The sequence below is a fragment of the Vespa crabro genome, chromosome 20 (assembly GCF_910589235.1).
Source record: "Vespa crabro chromosome 20, iyVesCrab1.2, whole genome shotgun sequence".
In the NCBI taxonomy this organism is placed as follows: domain Eukaryota; kingdom Metazoa; phylum Arthropoda; class Insecta; order Hymenoptera; family Vespidae; genus Vespa; species Vespa crabro.
In genome coordinates this window covers 4656498-4680523 of record NC_060974.1, presented here as the reverse complement: position 1 = coordinate 4680523, position 24026 = coordinate 4656498, and the positions used below count along the sequence as shown (strand labels likewise).

The 24026-nt window shown below is 36.0% G+C and overlaps 3 protein-coding genes across 5 annotated transcripts; 2 read left to right on the top strand and 1 right to left on the bottom strand.

The window, feature by feature from the left end:
* The first annotated feature begins 2122 nt into the window (after positions 1 to 2122).
* On the top strand, positions 2123 to 8458 carry LOC124431153 (protein distal antenna-like). Its single transcript, XM_046978691.1, has one exon. The coding sequence runs from the start codon at positions 2950 to 2952 to the stop codon at positions 4471 to 4473; it is 1524 nt and encodes a 507-aa protein (XP_046834647.1). The 5' UTR covers positions 2123 to 2949; the 3' UTR covers positions 4474 to 8458.
* A 3869-nt stretch (positions 8459 to 12327) lies between these two features.
* On the bottom strand, positions 12328 to 21775 carry LOC124431149 (autophagy-related protein 2 homolog A). 3 transcript variants are annotated; one of them, XM_046978673.1, is made up of 19 exons: positions 21241 to 21772; positions 20507 to 20819; positions 20082 to 20395; positions 19793 to 19972; positions 19503 to 19727; positions 18948 to 19420; positions 18563 to 18865; positions 18365 to 18482; positions 18160 to 18260; positions 17574 to 18068; positions 17201 to 17479; positions 16562 to 17087; positions 16270 to 16457; positions 15688 to 16187; positions 15119 to 15575; positions 14265 to 15029; positions 13912 to 14186; positions 13381 to 13682; positions 12328 to 13221 (listed from the first exon to the last, which is right to left on the bottom strand). In XM_046978673.1, exons 1-19 carry the CDS (start codon positions 21412 to 21414, stop codon positions 12982 to 12984), a joined length of 6228 nt encoding a protein of 2075 aa, XP_046834629.1. In that variant the 5' UTR covers positions 21415 to 21772; the 3' UTR covers positions 12328 to 12981. The 3 variants fall into 3 exon arrangements, with proteins under 3 accessions (XP_046834629.1, XP_046834628.1, XP_046834631.1); XM_046978672.1 differs by having other exon boundaries at positions 15119 to 15587; positions 21241 to 21771; XM_046978675.1 differs by lacking the exon at positions 12328 to 13221 and having other exon boundaries at positions 13507 to 13646; positions 15119 to 15587; positions 21241 to 21775.
* Positions 21776 to 22500: 725 nt separating this feature from the next.
* On the top strand, positions 22501 to 23724 carry LOC124431160 (transmembrane protein 179). The gene is made up of 2 exons (XM_046978711.1): positions 22501 to 22830; positions 22963 to 23724. The coding sequence occupies exons 1-2, from the start codon at positions 22721 to 22723 to the stop codon at positions 23516 to 23518; spliced, it is 666 nt and encodes a 221-aa protein (XP_046834667.1). The 5' UTR covers positions 22501 to 22720; the 3' UTR covers positions 23519 to 23724.
* The last annotated feature ends 302 nt before the right edge of the window (positions 23725 to 24026 follow it).

The window sequence follows — 24026 nt, the reverse complement described above, 5'->3', positions numbered from 1 at the left end:
GTAACTCCGACGAACGCTCCTACGGAGCGGATTTTAGGCCGCGCTCGTAAATCCGGTTCTCCCACGGGGACGGTGGCTGCGGGCGGTAGAAGCAAAGAGAAGAGAGCTCCGCACTTCGCCTCCAGCCTGCAAATTTAAGGCTTTTCCAAAGGTTGTACGCCTCTTACTCTTGCTCCCGTTATTGCTCGGACTTTCGACTCTTCGAATATATTTATTTTTCCAAAAATTTCCTTCGGTCTATCGCGCAACTAATGATTAACGAATCAACTACTCCATGAACGATAAATTATTCATCAGTTTATTGAAATAAAAAAGAAAAAAAAAAAACACGTACTTAAGTACTATAGGCGATTAATAAAGTACAAATTTTGTATTGAATTATAATTTGTGTTATTGATAAAATACGTATAAAAAATTTATAATACGATTTGTTGATTCGTTACATTATATTTTTATGTCAAAAGGAAATTTGTTATTGATGTAAACAAAAAATAATAAAGAAACAATCTATATTGTTCGTATGTTAATATTTTTTTCAATAAATATCTGCATAAGTATTAAAAAAAAGCAATGACATAAAATTCTTATTCGTATCCTGGAAATTGTTACGAAGTACAAACATTTTTAGTTTAAGAGGTTCGATTTCATCTCTACAATGTTGCCTTTCTCAATTCTCCGAGGTATCCTTTAGCGCTTATTAATCAGCTCACCGACAACACGTGAGAACAATCTCAATATAAAGGACAAACTTCGTTGAATTATACATAATATGTTGTTGACAAATATATATAACAAATATATATATATATACACACACACACACACACACACATACATATATATATGTATGATATATATATATATATATATATATATATATATATATATATATATATATATACACATACATATATATAATGCATGTGATAAAAATAAGTCACTAATTCAGGTGTGTTATATTCTATTTTTGTATCAACAAGAAATTTGTTATTAAAATAAACAACATAATCTGTACTCCCAGTTTGTCCATGATTTTTTAATTCGAAAATAAGATAGTGTTATAAGATCGTATTTTAATTCTCATTGTTGCGATGTGAAAATATTTTTAGTTCGAAAATTCCGATTTTATCCCTACAATGTTGTCTTTTATCGATTTTCCAAAAGATACTTTCAGAGCTTATTAATCGGTTCACCGAGAACATGTAAAAAGAATCTTGATGTAAAGTACGAATTATACATATACAAATTATTAACAAATAGATATGTAATACATATGAGAGAAAAAAATTATTGATTTATATATGTTACGTTCTATTTCTAAATCAATAAACAATGTTTTATTGAAATAAAAAGCATTAGCTACACCATTTGGTTGTTGATAATGTTTTTCGATATCTGCATGAATGAAAAATAAAACAAAAAAAAAGAAAAGAAAGCGTTAATAAAATACGATATTTTCTTCTTTCATCGTAACGAGGATCATACATTTTCAATTTGAAAGTTTCTTACAAACTAAATAATAACTATAATCTTGTCTTTCGTCAATTTTTCGAGGCATCATTTTAGTGCTTATTAATTCCCCAACGACGACACCAACACGTGAGAACAATCTCAATATTACATTTCAGATCAAGTATAGACGAAAATGGCGGATGTCGAGCATTCACGACCTTCGGTTGTGACACGCGCAAGGATATCCGACATGGGGTGGTCGCGAACCAATTAATTATATGCGCGCAATCTATTTTTCTTTCTTTTCAATTATATCGTATAGGAACGGGATAGAAGAAAGAGGGGTTGCGAGAGAGAAAGTTGAAGCTCGTATTTCGGGAAAATAGTGATCTTCGAAGGGTTCTTATCAAGGACGTTTCTCGGAGGTGGCTCGTTAGCGGACAACGGAGAAGCCGCGAGGGACGATGAGAGCGTCGTTTCGTCTTCGACGGATGGATGGAGGGAGGGAGGGGAGAGGGACGGACGGACTGACGGACGGACGGACGGAGGGAGGGAGGGAGGGAGGGAGGGAGGGACGGACGGATGGACGGACGAAGGAGTAGTGGAGGGTTGTGGAGGGGTTGCGGAGGAAAGCGAACGACGACGACAACGACGACGACGACGACGACGACGACGGCGGCGGCGGCGACGGCGACGACGACGACGTCGGAGAAACGCCGCGCGGTTCGCGATACGGGTTTGTCGAGAGGAGTGGAGGGATCGGGAGAGGGAAGGTTCGGTGTTGGACGAGCAAGCGTCAGCGATGCCGAGAGAGCGTGCGAGAAAGGGAGAGAGAGAGAGGGGGGGGGAGAGAGAGAGATAAAGCCAGAGGAGGGGGGAGGGGGTAGAAGCGGTAAGGGAGGAGTTGGCGGAGGAGGAAGAGGTCGGTCAAAGGGGAGGGGAAGCCTGTGGAGGGGTAAGAGAGGCGCGGCGTGGAAGAGAGTAGAGAAGTGGGGGGAGGAGCGGCGACGTTAAGAATACCCCGACGGTGGTCGACCGGCAGAGCAGTTGAGCGTCGCAGTTCGATGCGAGAACATCGTATATTTTCAAGGACGACGCGATATTCTCAATTCCTCGTGCCATAATAGAAAAAAAAACGACGATCCGATTGTTCGAACTGTTTTATGCGCTTGCATATATATAATATATATACACGACGAAAACGAGTCGCATCAGATCGGTGGCGCGTTTCGTATTCGAGTGATTTGCTATATCGTTCGTAGTTTCTAACGGTAAGTAAGCTCGAAAAGGACACGACGAGATATAGGCGTGTGATCATAGTGGTGAAATCGTTAGTGATCGGTGCTAGGCAAAGTGAGATAGGCAAAGTGACGAATAGATATATCCTGGTCGATTATTTTTAACATCGTATCATAGAAGAACGCGTAAAAAAAAAATTCAGAAGAAAAAAAGAACGACCGTTCTCGTCTTTCCGCAAGTAAATAGCATCTTGTTCCGATGAGGGGGGATTCAGCGAGACCGGGTAAACGGCCGCTACGCGCGCTCTCGGCGTCTGAGAAGATGGAAGCGATACAGAGGGTCCACGAGGGCGAGAGCAAAGCCTCTGTAGCGAGAGACATTGGGGTACCGGAGTCGACTCTCCGTGGATGGTGCAAGTCCGAGCACAAGATACGAGGAATGGCAAGGAATTCCTCGACGCCGGACAGCGAAGTACACTCGCCGGCCTCGTCCTCCGGCACGAACAATATTAATCCTGGAAACATACCCGCTGGTGGATCAGCCAATGTTTCCAGCGAGGACGAGAGCCCGTGCGCAAAAAGGCCGAAACTGGATCAACAAACGTCGATGACGGCCACCGGTAGCTCGGCGTTCTTAACCAACGACATTTGCCTCGACATGAACGACGGCAAACAGTCCCAACATCAGCCTGACAATAAACACAAAATAGATTACGTCGGGCTGATGACTAGCATGGCCAATATGAGGCCAGAAAACAGTTCGTTGCTCCTTCAGCAACTAGGCCTTTTGTCAGGGGCAACCGGTAGCCTGGCAAAAAATCTCCTTGGAATGACGGCGGCGGGTCTTTCGCACGGTAGTACCGTCGGCCTCGTCGAGAACGGACTGCAATACACAAAGAGCACCGCAACCAATATGCTCGCTGGATGTAACGGCGGCGTCGGGGTTATTAGCGGTGGTCTCAGTGGTGTTAGCAGCAATAACAGCGGCAAAAGGCACAGCATCTCTGCGATAGCTCCCGCGCAGATGGACTCCGTCGCCAAATCTTGCACGAGGAAGATTTTACCACCAGCCGCGGAGGCACCCTCGACTCCCGTTCCTGCTTCCCCAAGAAAAACCAATGATAACGTTGGTAGCAGCGGTAGCGGTATCTGCGGCATTAGCGTACAACAGCGTACAAAGGTGAAAAAGGAGAACGTTACTACTGGGCCCGGTATCTGCGGCAGCTCGTCTACCGCAAGCAATAACAAGAGGATCGACGATGCCCTATGGCTGTGGCTAACGCAGCAACAACAACTCCTGGGACAACAGTCGGCTACATTTAATCCAAGTATCAATCAACAAGACGGCTCGTGGTTTTGGCAATGGTACAAGCAGTGCAGCTTTCCATTGCTCGCGTCTACGCAAACGCCGACGCCTATCGCTGCCAATAATACGGCTCCCAGAAGATCACCGAGCAGAGCTAAGGCCCTTCTCGATAATGTTCTTTCCCACAATTCCCACCACCACCATAACAACAACAACAACAACAACAACAACAACAACGACTTGGAGAAGGCGAGGCGCGGTTTTAACCATGAGGAGGAAGGAATCGATTCCGTCGCAGAGGACGTGCCACGCAGTTCCGAGGAGGCGATCGAGCACGCCGAAAAGTTCCTTAGGTGGCTGGATAGATGTTCTGAACCCTCCGTCACGAGGCTTCAGGTCTTGCAATTTAAATATCTCTTGGACAAATTGAAGGCGTGTAGAAAGAAATCGCCTAGTTTAAAGCATAGCAGAAAGTAGGCGAGAGCGCGGCACTCTGTGATGCTAAATATATAATCTTAAGAAAGAATGTATGTGTGTGCGTGTGTGCGTGTGCGTGCATTGAGTGTGTGAGGGAGAGAGAGAGAGAGAGAGAGAGAGAGAGAGAGAGAGAGAGAGAATGAGAGGGAGGGGGAGGGATAGCGCGAGGGAAAGAAAGAGAGGGAGAGTAGGAGCGTGTAAAGGACGCGAGCGCGCGCGACGAATCGAGTAGAACGCGAACGGGGACCGCGATGGAGGGTGACACGAGGTGGGGAGGGGACGGTGGGTGGGGGGAGGAGGAGGGTGTCGGACGCGCGTTGGCAAAGAGACGAAGAAGGACGGATTCCAGCTTCTATTCCGCGAAGTCCCATTCGGCGAACGGCGACGATAAGCCCTCGCGCGCCGATAGCTCGCGGCTTCTCTGCGAGCGGTTGAAACGAACGAGAAAACGTAATCGGAGAAGTATATAATATAGAAAAAGAAAAGAAAAAAAATAAAGGGGAAGAGAGAGAGAGAGAGAGAGAGACAGAAACAAAGGTAGACAGGAAAAGAAGAAAGACACAAAGAGTCGTCCAAATGAAATAAGATGAAAAAGGGAGAGAATAAAAGAGGGAGAGAGAGAGAGAGAGAGAGTTCCGTACACCGCACCGTTGCAGCGGCGTGTGCCGACGATTCGTGTCTCGCTCGGTAGTAAATAATGCCATGTGTAAACGTGGTTACGCTGGCTCGGGGGAGGTCCTCCTCCGTGGAATAGCACATGCGCTCACAGAGAGTAATAAAGAACTTTTTTATGAATGAAACAACTCGGTCGGCCGGTCCCTCTGCCCCACTACTCCGGCGACGTCGGCGGCGGCGGCGGCAGAACGGCACAACGAGAACCACCACGAGCTGCGCCTCCTCCTCCTCCTCTTTCCCCCTCCTCTTCTTCTTCTTCTTCTTGCCTCCTCCACCACCACCACCACCACCACCACCCCCTTCGTCACACAGCGGCACTAGCGCGAGTAAAACGGCTCGACACGTTGCTGCTGCTCCGCTCCTCTCCTCTTCTCTCTTCTCTTCTTCTCTTCTCTTCGCGACCGCACACGACACACCAGCCAATCCGAAGTACGCGCGGGAAACGTTATTATTGCTGCACCACGAGGAGGAACGCCGGTCGCCGAGCGTGGCGCAAGCAGTCGGAAAGACAGAACGAAACGAAACGAAACGAAACGAATATAAACCACCTCGCTTGCCTTTCTTCCCTGACACCATCATCATCATCATCTTCCTCCTCCTCCTCCTCCTCCTTCTCCTTTACGTTTTTTTCTACTTACGTCCTTATGATACTTTGTACCAGACCTCCTCCTTATTTCCTTGTACGCAACCTTTTCTTCTTCTTCGTTTTTTTTATGAAGCGAACAAGCCACGTACGTACACTCTTGTTCTGCTTTTTCTCTCTATCTCTCTCTCTCTCTCTCTCTCTCTCTCTCTCTCTCTCTCCCTCTCTATGTACACCATGTTGTAACACTCTGTTCGTTTTCGGAAGAAACGCGAAAACAAAAAAAAAGAGCGAAAGAAGGATGAGAGGAGAAGGAGGTAAAAAGGGACGAGGAGGAGGAGAAGGAGGTGAAGAGACAAGAGACGGCAGAGAGATAGAGAAAATGTTAAAAAGATAAAGAGAGAGAGGAAAGAAAAGACACGCGCGCTCTATACGAAAGGACGGGTGTCAAGGACAAACGGGCGATGGCGCGCGCGGACTCGCTTCGTGAATCTCTCGATTTACTATCGCACGTTCTCTCTCGCTCTACCTCATCCTCCTTTTCCCTTCTGCTCCTCTCTCGGCCTATCCAAGAAGCGTAACGCGATCGCCAAAGATCCTCGAGGCGACGTAAATTCTTTTCTCTGTTCTTAATATTCTCTCCTCGGTCGTGCTCCGTCACGCGACGCTTCTTTTTCCTGCGCTTTTAAACTCCTTCGACTTGCGTACCTTCTTTTTCTTATTTCCTCTTCTTTAGTTTTATTATTTTCTTTTTCTTTTTTTTTTCTTATATATATATATATATAACGCTTGGAGGAGGCTCCTAACATGAGATAAACGCCGTTCGTTTTTTCCCTTTTGTTCTTATTGTTAACGATCCGTCTTTCGAATAATTAAATGTGCACTACTACACGCTCGTTTCTCCACTTAGTTACCTTTCCCTTAGATAATCGGACCGAAATCAAAATACATCTAGATCGTAATATGATCCGTTTATTCCCTTTCTATCGAAAGATTGTAAATAAGAGAATATACCAAATTTCCTGAATATGGACTGTTGTAATTAAGATTTAATATGATATATCGACTCTCTAGACAAAGTATTATCGATCGATCTATTGTTTATCGTTCGCTTAACATGTAAGTTTTACATGCGTTCTACGTGAGGGTGCAAGAAAGAGAGAAAGAAAAATCCTTGCTCTCTTCCAAATTAAAAGAACTACCTGTGAATGACTTCTCAAAGTAGATAAAATATATATATAAAAAACAAACAAAAAGGAGAGAGAGAGAGAAAGAGAGAGATGGAGATGGAGATGATTTTCGCAAATCGATCGTTTTCGTCGAGGCTCGTCGTAACGATTTCTGACAACCTACAATCTTTCGATGCAAAACTATATACATATATATATATATGTATGTATATATATATATATATAAAATAAAAGTTACTTTTTCGAATCTATCGGCGAACACATGATTTTTGTAGCGAGCGTTCTCGCAACGATTCTACCTCTCGTTTTATTAACGGGTTTTTTCTTTTCTTTTTCTTTTTTTCTTTTACTACTATTCATTTTAAGTTCGTTAATAAAATAAACTATGTTTATATATATATACACATACAGACATATATATATATATATATATAGATATATTTGCCGTCTCGGCGAGAAAGAGAAAAAATTTGTTAAAGAAAAAGAAGAGAAAAAAGAGACCAGAGGCACGAAGGGGATCTCGCATCGCTCGGCGGAATCGTTATTTGCGCTTACGTAGCTTTTTATTAATAAAAAAAAGAAAAAAAAAAAGAAAAAAAGACAAGAAAAAGAAAAGGAAACAAAAAAAAAAAAAGAAAGAAAAAACAGTTAAAGTGTTTTTCAGATTTTTCTTACCAATACGAGATCCTCCTTGCCAAGTGGCTCGTAACTTATGTAGTCGCTAACAAATTTTGCGCATCCCTGCCACGTGTACAGTTCCGGATATGGCAGTGTACTTCGTCTTATACTCGTAGACACAAATTTCTGCACAAGAAAAGCGATATTATTGTCATCGTCATCGTCATCATTATCATTATTGTCATTATTATTGTCATCGTTCATTTTTATGATTATTATCTTCGTCGCCGTCGTTATCGTCGTCGTCGTCGTCTTCGTCGTCGTCGTCGTTATCGTTATCCTTTAAAACACTCCACTTTGTGAATTTGTTTCATATTTTCGCACCACATCGTCACGTGCAAGATCGTTCTATATTCTTTTTTGTTTCTTTCCCCTGTATTTTTCTTTTTCTCTTTTAATTAAAAATACGTAAAAAAAATAAATGAATATACGTGTGCATATATATATATATATATATATATATATATATATATATATATATATATGTATATGTTTTCTCTTAACGATGATCAATCAAATTTTTAATATTAGACTCGATCGCTCTTTTTTCGATAATTGAATAACAGAAGCCGGCGATCTTGCGAGCGACGAAGTGTATTTATAGAAAAAATGAAATTAAAAGAAAATAAAAATAAAAATATACACACTATATAAACACACGAGCACGCGCGCGCGTCCGTGCATACATATGTACATACACGATAAATAAGAAGAAACCAAAGTGAAAAAAGTGTCGTTGTATAATGGGCGGCACATGTAAATAAGACTGTGACCATGCACTCGCACGCGAAGAAAAAGTGCATGCCATTGTATTGTAGAACGTTTAAAGTATGTATGAATAAATGTATAGCGAAGTTTATTTTTATTATTTAGATTGTAGAGAGAAAGAGAGGAGAGGAATGCTCGGATGTAATAGAAAAGATTCCTATAAACTAATAAACACGGTTACATATTTCCGTTAGTTGAATTACAAAGATATGAGAGAGAAGTAACGAGCATATAAGTGACAAAGAGAGATAGCAAGATAGAAAAAGAGAGAAAGAGAATATTAGAGAGGATATATACGTTATAATATATCGAGAACACACGTATAAACATTCCTCGTCATCTTATATATATATATACACACACACACACGCGCGCGCACGTAAACACGCGTGCCCGCCTTTCAACGCGACTTTCAGCAAATTTTAAATAATAACAATAATTTTATTTATGAACACTTTTTAATTTTTATATGGAGAATGCCTTTGTACGACGAGTCGAAAGTATTTATCGAAAGAATACACCGAAGAATAATAAAACACGTGTCGCACGATTTTTTACCGATCCTTTAATCCGACAATGAAACGGAAAAGATTTTCATTCGATTGCCATTTTCTTTCCTTTAAATCGTCTATCGAGTCTATCGTATCCTGATTCAAAAGAGGATTCTTTTGACTCGCATATGGCTTCCTCCATTTGAAACTTTGCACGCATCAATCTTACTTGTGATTTACAGTAGATCCTCGTATAACACTGTATATATGTTTCATTATTGTTTTCTTTTTTTTTCCCCCCAATGGAAATTAAAACCCAATGAAGATTAAGATGATCAAATTATGAAACACTTTTGCACAGTATTATAAGATTCTTTTTTTACCGTAATATACGAACACAAATGATACATTTTTGCGTAGAAATTATATTGTACTCGATTGTTTTTTCTCTTTTGTTGGTTTCTTTTCTTTTTCTTTTTACGAAACGATCATTACATATTTCGATCCTTTGAAAAAATACACAATTTTCGTCTTATCACAATACAAATTCTTTATTATGAAGGCGCAAAGACTGAATGCGAATAATTTAATGAATATATATATATATATATATATATATATATATATATATATATATATATATATATATACATTAATTCGAAAATATTAATTTGAAATTTTCAATGCCATCTTTAACACTAGATTTACTTCTAGTATATGTATGTATGCATATGACATACACGCACACACACACACACACACACACACATACAGAGCGTTCCAAAATATAAGTAGGAAATATTTTAGAGATGACATTTAAACAATAAAAAAAAATTTATATAAACATATGTCCTATTCGAATTCATTTTCAAGAATACAAACCCGCAAACGTCTTACAAATGACTATCTTTTTACTCTCTCCATATGTTTAGATCTTCTTCGGATTTTTTAGAAATTTCGTTCAATTCTTTCAATTCATCGAGCTTCATCCATTTAACGAAAGAAATATTGCAATACAATAATTTCTTATTACACGAAAACAAAGTCAAATAGGGCATACGTTTATGTGAACTTCACTTATTGTTTTGATGTGTGATGTCACCCCTAAAATATTTCCCACTTATCTATAACTAATACACATAATATATACATATATATACATACATACATACATACATACATACACACACATACACATTGTATGTACACACGCGCACACAATAATAAAAAAGTCATACTGCCTTGAAAAACTTTGCAATGAAATTAAAAATGAAAAAAGTTTCATTGTAATTGAAGTTGGTAAATCTAGTGTTTAATACGCTGAGAAAAAAGTCATCAAATTTTAGTATTTACGATAATTTAATACATATTATATCCTTTATATAGTATTCCATCGTAATATCGTAGTTTGATCGATTGAAAGTTTCATTTTCTACAGTTTAATCAATGATACGATTATAATAAAGGAGGAGTGAAGATTAATCTTTACAATATAAAAACTGTTCGAATCGTTGCAATTTGATGCTTTCAATAATTACAAATTGTAATTTGTGAAGAATTTATGCGTGCTGATATGTTACGAGGATATATCGAAAGACCGTAAGTATCAAATTCAATGATGGCAATGATAGTGACAACGACGACGACGAGGAATTATGCGTGAATTTAATAGTAGATTTGAAATATATTGAATCGAAAGATTTGATATCTTTCGATAAGAAAGATTAAAATCGGGATATATACCATAAAAAAAAAAAAGAAAAAAAAACAAACAAAGAAAACTGTAATTATATCATATTAAGGATATTTGTGAAATACGAAATATATATATATATATAATATGTATAAAATTTGCAGATGATATAAATTAATAAACGACATTGTTTGGGTGTCATCAAGATAGTCATAAAAATCATGTTCCATATTTATTGGATATTTCGTTTAATAATAATAATAATAATAATAATAATAATAATAATAATAATAATAATAATAATAATAATAATAATATAATAATAATAATAATAATAATAATAATAATAATAATAATAATAATAATAATAATAATAATAATCATTGTTCTTACCTGCACGCCACATTCATTTTCACATGCCAATAAAATAGGCTTTCTATCCTTGTATTTAGTATGGAATTGTCTTCGAAAGTTCTCAGCATACAAAAGCAATAACCTTTCCTTATCATTGACACTACAATAACTATCCGGCAAAGTTGACAAGTATACGTCTTTTCTAATATCCTTCTCGGGCCAACATAATTGAATTAAACCCAATTCTTGTTGAATTTTTTGTAGAATTTCGCGTGTAATCGGGACGGCCGTAGGTCGATATTCAACTTCGATAAAATCCTCCTCTTCCTCGTATTTATACCTTTCTTCTTCATCTTCTTCCTCCTCGCCGTTGTTGTATCTTTTCCAGTCTATCGACTCGGTGTGAGAAATGGCGGTCGGAAGTCGAATGGGAATCATTGAACTTTTTATAATTTCCGTTTTTCCGCTTAATTTTATTTCTTCATTTATAGGGAAAGGAAAGAAAAACGAAAAACTTCTCTCGTCTCGTTTATGATACAATTTTCGATGACAGAAGAAACACGAGCTACGAAAGCAAGAACTGTTATTTACTAAGTTCGATTACCGGCACGTGCTATTGCAATAGTAATGATATGATTTGATAGAGAACTCGAGGACTCAATTGCCATGTAAACAAACTTTATCGTCATGACAGCTAAGTTACTCGAATGATTTGAAAGGTTTCGTTAATATTTTAACCATTCGCCCGATGGCACCAGCTGTCGATCCTATCATCTTTTACGTATTACTAAAAAGTATACTTTACTCTGCATTTACCTTCGTGGTAAGAAAGGATCTACATATATGCATATACATATACATATTTGTTTTCTTTTTTATTAAAAAAATAAACGTGTCTATTTAAAGATTAAAAATAGATTGTAAAAACTCGTTTTCAAAAAAAATCTGGTTTATGAAAGTATGAGAATATATCACTTGTATCGAAATATTTTCATCGGTCGATAAAACATTTCATTTATACATATTCCAATTTTTATCCATATATATTTCGTTAATCTTAAAATCATTTAAACAACCTCCGTGGATTTTAACGATCTTTGTGAATTTTACAATCTTTCTTTGACGATGATATATATATATATATATGTATAGATACATATATTCACACACAGCACACACACGCGAGTATATATTTATTGTTCTTTTTAATGAAATGTTCATACGTATTATCGTTATTACATTATCGACAGATATATACTAGGAAGAAGAGCAAAGAAACGTTCTCTCAAAATTCATTCGAGTCGAATTTCAAAATGTGCAAATTATCGAAATAACGATTACCTTTTTTGCTCAACGATAAAAAATCCTAATATATTTGAATGAAGAATTATAATGTGATATTAAGCAATATTAAACCGTGAATAGTATAGATCGTTTTATTAATAAAAATGTTTAGATACATGTTCGTATAAAACATACACAAGATTAGAACAAAAATACGCAGAAGCAGCAAAGTGCAACTATTCACGATATCGCGTATATTTGATTTATAATTTATACATATTATAAGAAATTACGATGGTATTGCAACATACAATAAAATTAGTGGAACTGAAATATATATCATCATCACTTCTGCGAATATTGTGTATATCTTTTCCATATTAACGATTCAGTGTGTTAACTTCCCGTATATTTCCTGTAGTATATATTTTTAAAAGTGATCTCTTTTTTTATGAGACCAATCGAATTATTCTACTCGTAAGTAGTTTGTTGAATGATATGCTTGGCTAAATGGCACAAATCTAAATTCGTGCGAATGATGCCAATCATACATATACGAATATTTAAATTCTTGAGTTTTCTAGTTCTGCGTCATGGATCAATATCTAATAACATAAGTCAAGTACGTACATCATATATACGACGAGAAATTTATTATTTTTTACTCTCTCTCTTTTATTTCTCTTCCTTTTCTTTTTCTTTTTTCTTTTTTTTTTTTTTGTTTTTTTGTTTGAGCGAGATTTATTAATAATTTATTAACAAGATCCTTTTTGCAATTCTTTCGAGAAAATTCTAATTTATATCATGAGTATCTTGCCGCCACTTTTGAGCTGCTTCCCTTCTTGCATCGGGCACCAATTGGGAACGCATTCCTCCTAAAACATTGCTCGTTGCTTCAGTGGCAAGAATAATGGGTTTGACTACTGTCGGCGGTATCTGTCTAAGTACACCACCCACCGCTCCTGATACACCTTTCTGTTCGTGTTCCTCACTTGCAACTCGTACCAATTGATTAGCAGTTTCACCAAGTCCCTGTATATATGTGTATGTATACATGTATATATATAAATATATATACATATATTTTATCAAAAGGAAATTTTGAATCAGGAAATACTTTGAAACCCCAAAAATATTAGGGACAACATCTTAAACGTAAGCAAAAGTAATTTTAAATTGAAATTTGCATACCTCTTTAACGAGCATATAAGCATTTGCCATTCCTTCACGAATATCCTGTGGTTGACTATACCTTTTTCTGCGGCCCTTTTGTCCTCTTGATTTTCGACGTACGCTAGGTCCTGGACTGACCATGTCGTATGCCGTTTCGGCTGTGCTCTGTATAGCATATACAAGTCTAGATGTTAGCTCCAATGCTGCCATAGCCGTGGAAGTGGTGAAACTATTCGCACCTCTTTGCAAGCCACGAACTATCCTTCCATCTTTTTGATACTGCTCTATTGGTAACCAGAACAGATCACGAATTCCTTGAACTGTTAGGAAATGTTAAAGTGCTAGGATTTTCATTTACTGCATTATTTCCTTTTCTTTTTCTTTTTTTCTTTTTTTTTTTTTTTTTCTTTTTTTCTTTTTAATATCAAAATTTCAAAGAACAACATTTTCAAACTATCGAATAAAATAATTTGTAAATAATCGAATTCATCCATCTAATATATAGTATGATTTTATTTAGATCGTTTGTCGTTTCTTTTATATACTTACACAGCTGTACTAACGAGTGCATAGGACCAACGCCTCCAAGTAAACTAGGCAATTGATTCTTCTTTATGTCTTGCAACCATTCTGATAATAAAAACGTTACGAGTTTGTCAAAACCGAGGAGTCCGTGTCGATGCGTCAATCTTTTCAGTCTTAGTTCAGAGCAGTTCAATTGCGCCAAACCCATCAAAAGCCCGGCTAAGGGCCCATGAGTAAGATCTACGCGTTTCCCGTGGTAATCTAATCTAACCAGAACCTCGGGTGCAAATATGACGCTCCTAAATATTATCGATGACATTTAATCCACATATGAAATTAATTATAATTCCTATTCAAATAATTGTACAAGAACTTACCTAAAATATATCGGTTGACAATCTTCACGAACTTCGTGAGTCGTCTTTGGCTTCGTTTTGTTTTCTTTAATTGTTAATTCATCCTCCAAAAGTATTAGCAAATTTTGATCTATCGTATTATTTTGCGGTATATTCGTTGAAATTTGAACATTAGGCATTGTAGTTGAATCATTTATGCTCATAACAGGTGGATGATGCGTTGGTGTTCCTTGTTTGGATACCGGAGAAGATTGAGAATTATTGCAAGCGGCTGAATTATCAGAATTTTGCTTCGATCCGCCTCCTAGCTCGTTAAAAAATTCAATCAGAAATAATAGACTATCCTGATCAATATTTAGGCGTAGTGGCAGTACGCTAAGCTTCAGACAGCATTCTTGAGCCGACAGTCTTGGATCTGGTCTAATATGAACTGCTTTCATGGAAAACATATTTGCGTGGGATTGCCTAGGTTTCGCTTCGCTGCTATACTGATACAAGAATTTGTTAATGTGAGAAGAGGCCAATCTGTCCCTAATTTCGATCTCGTTGACCAATAAAATTTGTCTAGATGCTTCCGTTGTATTTTCAGGATAAACTTCGTGTTGAAAGCGAACTTTATTTAATTGTAACTCCATTAATACGTCGTGCTGACGACTTGGGCCACCAGATGTTTGCCAATCTATCAACGTTTCTTTGGTTCTTATGCGTGGTGAATTCGGTACGCTACCAAAACGAACTTCGTTTGGACTAATTGTAGTGAAACCTACACTGGCAACAGAACGACTTCTGTAAACAAAAGAAAATGAATAATCGCATTATTAATGTTCCTTTCTAAATCAATTATTAAATTCAATGTTTAACTTTTCAATCTATACCTTCCTTGCATACGCGACGTATTATCGTTAATGGTAACATGTTTCTTTGCTACCACTTCAGAATTTTCAAAATCTTTTCCTCCGTACATATGCCAAATCAATGTCATTTCGCAAAGCGTATATCTTAAGACGGCAGCAGGATAATGTCTAGGAGCTTTCAATAAATCAGTTTTACCAAGAGGAATAGAAAAATGATTATCTACAATCCTTAATGACTCCTCGGAAAGCCAACGAACTTCGGGTATTCCATGTCTCGGCATAATCCCGGCACCCGCTTCTTCACCTAAGATACAAAAATCTTCATCCGCATCTTCTGTTTCACTTTCGCATATTGTTTTGACACAATCTTTCGCATTTGAACATATTTCAGGAATAATTTGAGACCCAGGACGTGATTCGTCAGGAAAGAAAAATACTTCGACTTGACTTTCCTTCGCTGGCGATTTTTCATCTGCATCTATCGTTGTGTCTTGAAGATAGTAATTAATTTTATATATATATATATATATATATATATATCGCACAAAAACGAATGAGCAATAGCGATAGATATTATTAAATAATTCTACCTTTAACTGTTTCTTCCATTGCTTCTTCCATTAAACTGTTCACTCTTTCGACTTGACTTTTACTCAAAGTATTGATACTCTCATCGCCGAGTAAACTTTCTTCATCCCCTGAATTAGGTACGGCTATATTTTCTGTACTTTCTGTGTTTGACGTTAAATCACCATCACTGGCAAAATATGTAAGTAATTGTGTTAAAGCACGACCAGAATCTGAACACGTGCGCACATGTAATACATTGTTGCTTGCTCTCAAATCCACTCTTGGCGCTCCTCCGCACATTTTGTCGTTCAATCTTAATGATAATTCAAAAAGACCTAGATCCATTACACACACATAATCTCTTTTCAAATCTATATTCTTTCCTAATTTATTGGATATAAAAAGTCCAATATCTTCTGCTATAAATCGCAATGTCGAAGTGCTTGTCTGTGCTGCTATATTACTAGACACACTAAAATTACCAAGAGTAACCACCGATCTTAATGGCAAATGTAAAGGCCTGCAAATCACATCTATTTAATATATCTCCTCATTTGTTACTATCAATAACGTTTTAAAAATATTTTTATCAAATTAAAGACCTGTAATCTACTGTGCAATCCCAAAGATGTAAGTGTAACTCTGTAAGAATTCCTGGTGGGGAATATCCAGCGACAGGATGATCCGCGACATCTAAACAATCGGTAAACTGTGTAAACCATGATGTTGCAGTTGAACACATTCTATGCCTCAAGGTAGCATTCCTTATACCAACTGCTACTCTGAAAGTCTATAAATAATATTTATATTCAGGTATCCATGCAATATAATCCAATGAAAATATATAATAAAGTAAAATATATATTATATAGGAGTCCTATTATATTTTCGAACCTTTATGCGATGAGTTTGATGTGCAGCTTGTATACGAACAGCCACAGTTACCATATCTTTATTGCAAGAATTTGTTGTTACATTTGCACCTGGCTCACATCTATATATTGCTCTTTGACAATGCCTCGGTATAACACTATTTATAGATCTCAATGGTGGAGTTTGTGAAGGAATTGTTGTCAAGCCACAATGATTTAAAGATGCATTTTTAATCATCGCACAAATATAACCCATATTTATATTCCCTTTATAAGCGGTAACAGAAAATATTGTAGCATCCTCTAAGCGAAGTATTAGTTCACCTTGTTGGCCGGGAATAACATTGCGCATAGAATCGCGTACAGGTGTGTACATAGTCAAAAGACCTTGATTAATATTCAGTGTCAATGCAAGTTTACTTTGCCCATTCTTAGATGTTTTATTTGCTTGTTGTTTATAACTTCTATCTGCTGTAGAATGGAATATACCTTCCTCGTCTGAATCGGAATCAGAGTCATATTGTATACCACTTTTACACATGCTGAATCTATAATATATTTACAGATATGCGATGGGGACCTTTATCTTGCATATATGCATATATACATACACACGCACGCACACATATTATGAAGTAACGAAGAGTATGAAAATAATTACCGAGGATAAGCCGATTCTTGCAACAATGTTGATGCTAAATCTAGACCAATGTGACTTTCCATATGAGAGGTATATTTCGGACGTGGCGCAGAAGGTTCCCACAAAAAAATATCAGTGTTGAATCTATTGTACAATAATTCATAAAGATGTTTCGATGGTATTTGAACAGAAACAGAAGGCAGACTGATTTCCACTTGAACTCGAGAACCACGAGTCCCTTCTTCTATAAATTCCAACATTTCTTGTCGACTACCAGGAATTATCAATTCTTCTCCTTCTCTGTCGATAAGAAAGTTCTACTATTTATACTTATATTTTTTTTTTTTTTTTTTTTTTTCTTTCGATGCATAATACTTAAAATATTAATACAAACTTTTGCTCTAAATCATCCTTATCTCCTTGGCTATGAGGTTTAGAGTGAGGTGTATCAGATTCGTGTATAACTTTTTTAGAACTAAATGGCGATGGCTGATGCCTAGGTGCATTTTCTAAAGTATCATCTAAACTTGAATCTGGTTCTCCTTCGGAACTATCTTCCAATTGTCCACCCGAATGAATTGGGTATACTGTAATAACTATTCTAGCCCAACCAAAGCCTTCATTTATTTGTTGATATGATCCATCGTTTTTCTCATCAGCTATTGCCTTGCCAATTTCTATGGGTACATCGGTATCAGTTTCTAAATACGATAGTAACAGATGCCGAAACTGAAGCTCGTGCCTAGCCGAACAGTGAGCACGACTTTCCATAGTAGAATGGATTTGTGCATCTGTAAGTTTGAGTATCATGTAATCCGGTCTTACAGATCTCTTCCACCATGGCGCTCTATTCATATCATGCAGAGGTCTCAAGTCTGGTATAGGAAATCTATGATAGAATAGACATATATATGTATCTATATATATATATATATATTAGAGAACATATATCATACCTCAAATTGAAATTGCATAATCACCTTAATTTTATTGTACAAGATGACGAAGACACTCTTGTATCTATTCTGGAATCTGGTAGCGCTGGGCTCTCTACCGCTTGATAAAACAACGTTTGTTGATTCTAAAACATATAAGAATCAACAAATCATTATCATTCCGACTAAAATCTTAATCATCATGTAATTGTGTATTACTCAGTTCATTCAATTGTTAAAAATAACTTACAGTATCTCTCATATTGGTTGTTTGATTACAGGTACATATTGGTTGTGGATTTAATAAGGCAGATATTCTATCCACAATTGTGATGTCTATCTCAGTCTTACATGGCTCCAGCTGGATACTTAATTAATAAGATAAAAATATAATTAATAAAGGATGAAAAAAGATAGATTATATAATTTCGTGAAAATATGAATTTACTCGATCTCTGTGCGTGGATGTGCAAATTTAATCAACTGAGCATGACGAACAGCTTTCTCTGTATATTGAAATCTCATTCTAAAATCCGTTCTATCGGTAAAACCATAATTATTTGTGGCTTCCTTCTGAAATCCTAATAATTCAACAAATTCTGTATTTGATGCTCCGTTTGAATTACAAGTACTCGAATTGACTAAACATTCTACAATTTCTAAACTAGCCAGCGTTAAACTGCCTGATATTACAGAAAATTGTGTGGTGGTTCTTTCACTTCCCTCAATAATTAATGGCGCTGCAAGTAACCTATAAGAATAAAAAAAATCTTAAAATATTTACATTTTTATCGTAATCACTAGGAATAAAATTTCTTATATATTATTTATACCTAATATGGCTAAGACGACAAGCATCTAAAAGTAATTTTGACGCCTTATCAAAATCTTTATTTCCATAACCACCAGCTGCAAAAATTCCTAAGTGTTTAAAGAATTCCTCTGCCGAATTTTTCATTTGCTTTATACTGCTGGTAGTCAAACCGAGGCCTTCTACATTCGTTGTTAATATATCTTCGTGTAATAAAACTACAGCGATTGACGACACTCGAATATGAAACTGCGATGTTTCTGCAGATGAATCAGAATCCAAACTATGCCTGTGTTTACTGTGCTTTGGCAAATTTGTCGTTGAACTTTTAGAACTGATACTACTAGCTAATATACTGTCTTCCATGCTTAGATTATTGCTTATAATAGAATCATTCATAGATGAAGATCCGGGCAAACGCATTGGTAAAAATTCTTCTTCATTATCCGAGTCTTCCAAAGATGCCGTTGACCATCCTTGTGTATGCCTCAGATCCTAAAGAGAAATCAAACGAATCTGATTCTGCAATTCTTCTAATACAACTGTCGTAACTGTGAAAATTAACACATTTCTTTACCGTTGACCTTATGCCTTGTATAGGATGTATTTGATGAATGAGTTCTCTTTCGACTCTATTAAAATCACTACCAGCCATTGGTTTCTCAGTACAAGTCCTTGGTGCAACATTACTTACATCCTCCAAGTCCGGCGATGCAAGCCCATGTGCTAATTCAAAAAGAACATGTACTTGTCGAGGACTCAGGAACGAAGTAAAAGATCCCAATGTAACTTCTAACTCTACCTAGAATAATTAAAAGATTTTGTTTTAATATCAAAGATGGCAAGTTTAATTAGTTCCTTCTTTACCTTTGGTCCCAAAACACCTTCACCTTGCTTTATCTTTAATCTGAACTCTTGTCTACCCGCGAATTTGGCAAATAATATAGGGTGTGATTCACTTAAATTATTAATTATATTTCTGTCAGGATAATTTTGCATACTTTGAGTGGGTGATATTTGTGCGGAAGAAAATTGGCCATCTGAATTCTATAAAAGAAAAAAAAAAAGAAAAAAAAGAAAAAAAAAAAAGAAAGAAATATCATAGAAGTGAAGAATATCCATATTATATAAATTCGGCAAAGTTATATAAAAGTACTTTTGAATCTGGTGTAGACCCCCTGCTCATGGTCATAATACTTCTCGAAAATGTCCTTGCTCTAGATGGAAATTCATCCGTATGGAGGGTTACTCCTTCCAAGTAAAATCGTTTTGTTGTAAAGGCTGAAACGACGTAACCTTTTCCCGACTGATTTGGATCTATAGAAGTATGACTTGGATCCAAACCAGCTTCATCAGAATATTCAAGATACTTTATACACATTTCCATTGCTACACCCATCGAAGAATCTAATGGTACATGTTCTAACCTTATGACTGTGTCTATAAATCTGACTTTTACTCTACATAAAACTGAAACAAATTAATTTTAATAGGTATATTTTCTTTTTATGTAAATATACACACACGCAGGTGTAACTACACGTGTATGTACTTTTTCTTTTTACATCAAAAGAGTCTCACTTGAATCTATTGTCTGTGCAAACAATTCTACTCCTTCTAAAGGTTGTGTATTTCCAGCGCTGTTAGCATCTTGTTGCAAACATTCTTGTGCAAGTTGCATACTGGACGTCATCGAACTCCACATAGATTCAAACATCGAAGTTCCTGTTTCAGCCCTTTGCCTTGGTTGTACTGTTAATCTGAGACTGATGACTTCCACGTAACTTGCTTCGCTGAGCAAAGCAGACCATGGTATACTAACGGACATTTCCGTTATGAAACCATCAACAAATTCCAAAGGAAGATTTTGTTGTTCACCCATTTCATTAAGAGCCTATCATCAAAGTTATATTTTATTTTTATTTTTTCTTTTTTCTTTTTATTTATTTTTTTCTTTTTTTTTTTAAGGATTATTATTCGTTTCAATTGAATACGCGCGCGTTCAGATGCAAATGCAACTGGGAGTACGATTAAATTATACATTTTAAAGGTATATAATCACTTAAAACAATTCTGCCTGAGAAGAAAGACAAAAGAAATTGCGAATTGACTCTATATGTCATATAAGTCACAAAGTGATGTAAATTAACAAATTTATCATGTATATATTTATTATATAGATATGTTTAAATAAAAGTATTCATTTATATCGTTGACATTGAAAATGAATCATTTGGGAAAAAAAGACAACGGACTTATCTTCGATGCCAATGAAAATATCTGATAAGGATTTGAAACAAAGAAAATGCTACTACCTGCACGTCAAGGCTAACATTGGTAACACGACCAGTTCCATTGTAAAGATCCACTGTAAGCTGATCTAATGTCAATTTTTCTTCCAAAAACTGACCGAGATATCGTTGAAGTAGATATCTGCAGGCCCTCTTTTTGATTCCTTCCGACCACGGTAAACATCCCAGCCAAGACATTTTATTTCCTACAACGAAACGATCTATTCTAAGAAAGGCATGTGTAATTTTTTTTAAAAATTCGCTCCGTCGTTTCTATGTCTGACGATTATTATTCAGCTGGCATGGTCATGGACAAACAAATTAACCAAACAGATTTCATTTCCCCTACACGTGTTGTATCTATCGAAAAAATTCTCGACATAATACTCGAGAAGCGACACAATCGACAACTCAGTTTTTTCTTAACGTCGCTTTAGCTCGCCAATGTTTTCCCCTTCACAAGTTAACACGTATATATATATATTTATCACGCACACAATATCTGAACGTCAGTCCAACACTACTTCTTCATCGATTGAAATCAGCTGACTCTACGGCATGTCCGTATTATACCCCCGCCCATTTTATTACGAATTCGTCACTACTAATCGCTACCAACTTACTTTTCAACGATCTTCGATTATAACTACGACCCAACTTTGATCGATTTCTTTTCAATATTTCTCCGATATATCTTTATTAAATGTGATCGACCTTATCTTTACGAGAGAAAAAAGGAAAAATAAATAAATAAAAGGTGTCATTGATATTTCCCAATTATTTCTCTACTACGTAACTTAAAAGAAAAAGGGAAAAAAAAGAAGAGGAAGAAAGTAAAATGAAAGAACAATTTCTGATTAGTTCTAATCGGAAAAAATATTTTTCTTTTTTTTTTTTTTTTTGTTTTTCTTTTTATTCTTTCGTTAAAGCCGATTCCCTCAAAGCGCACGCATAAATCCTTGATCCCTCTCAATGACCTTTAAATGGCACAACAATTGTGACATGGAAATGAAATGATGCTACATATAAAGTCTATGCAAATGTAAGCAATTGTCGCAAAAATAATTCGCGCCTTTAATACTCCGTAGCAGTCGATTTGAATTTATATGAATAATTAATTAGATAATATATTTCGATTTACGATATTTTTCCTACGTCAATCCGTATCGTATGTGAACATTTCTACATGGATATATTACATCCTTCAATTATTTCGTCCTTACAATAAACCTTTTGTTACCGATATAAATAAAGTTGAGAAGCTAGTGATAATATATGAAACTACAATGTTGGTAGCACTTACGTGGTTATAAAGATGATGGTAGAAGTTGAACGCATTTTCTAAATACACGTCCGTCAATGTTTTTAGTGACAATATTAGTGGCTATTATTGACTCTCGTTTAACGAAAATCATTGATGTTATTGGCATAATTTTTCATTAACAGAAGAACTACGATTTAATAATATTCGTGAAAAACAAGCTGTTCCTTGTTGTCATTAATTATGGCTCTAACAAATATTTTGCTTCTCAGTCAAATAGCTGGATATGTTGTGGCGCTTATTTTATCTCTTTGTATTATCGTACCCATGAGTTTACATCAAGATGAATTTAGGTAAATATACTATTTATAATGATTCTGTTGAGTGAATAATCCCAATTATATCACTGAAGAAATGTCAATACCAAAGAAAAGAAGTTATCAATACTCGAAGATATTTTGTTTTACTTTGGACTCTATTTTTAGGGGACACTGTTTACTATTTTCAACGGGAACTTGGCAAGAAACCGATGGACAGTTTGTAGTAAATTGGGCCTCACAAATTTCTTGCAACTACACTATATTCGTTGGACTTGTATTATTTTTAATGGCAGCTTTCCAGATTTATAGGCTTTCTGTTTTAATGTATCGTGGCGAAGACAGCTCTTTTCTTTCAGCATTTGCAGATGTTGTCAATTGCATTTTTCTCACGATAATAACATTGATTGCTGCTATTATCGTAACATTAGGTTTCATGACTTGGTGTCAGTGTATGACAAAAAGGTTTCCTTCGTGCGAATTAGCTGCTGGAAATGATATTGATAAAGCCGACAATATCGATACCTCGGGCTTTCACATTGAATTGGGTGCAGCGCAATTTGGAACATGGAGTAGTTTGTCGATTTGGGTTGGTTTATCGGTTTTTGCTGTGTTAAAGTTGCTGCGTTATCATCAAATAGAAAATATGAAAGTATCTATGTATAGAGAAAGGCAAAAATTAATTGAAGCAACTGGAAATAGCCAACAGCAAGAATCCAGTTAATCTTTCTTGTAACAATTAATATTTAAAAAAGTTATAATACTATTTCATAGAAATTCTATAGTCCGTGTGGCTTCCTTGGATCTAGTATTGCTGAAAAATTGTGAATGTATATATATATATATATAATATGTATATACATATATATATATATATATGTGTGTGTGTGTGTGTGTATGTATATAAATCTATGATTATTAAGAACACAATACTTTCTTCTAAAATATTAGGATTATTTACAAAAACAAATAATTATTTCTAATACTTAAGACATTCAGCGTTTCGTTAATTTTATTACTGATATTGATTATATTTAGAATATGTAAAAATTAATACATATCAGGTTTGTATATTAATGATTAAACATTTGTTCAAAAAATTATCTTAATTTTATCAAAATTTTCATATTTTTTGAATAATAAGCAAGTGTATCAGTTTCACTTAAAAAAATGATTAATTATATTTTACATGTATATAAATAATATAGCTTCATTGAAATATAAATATAATT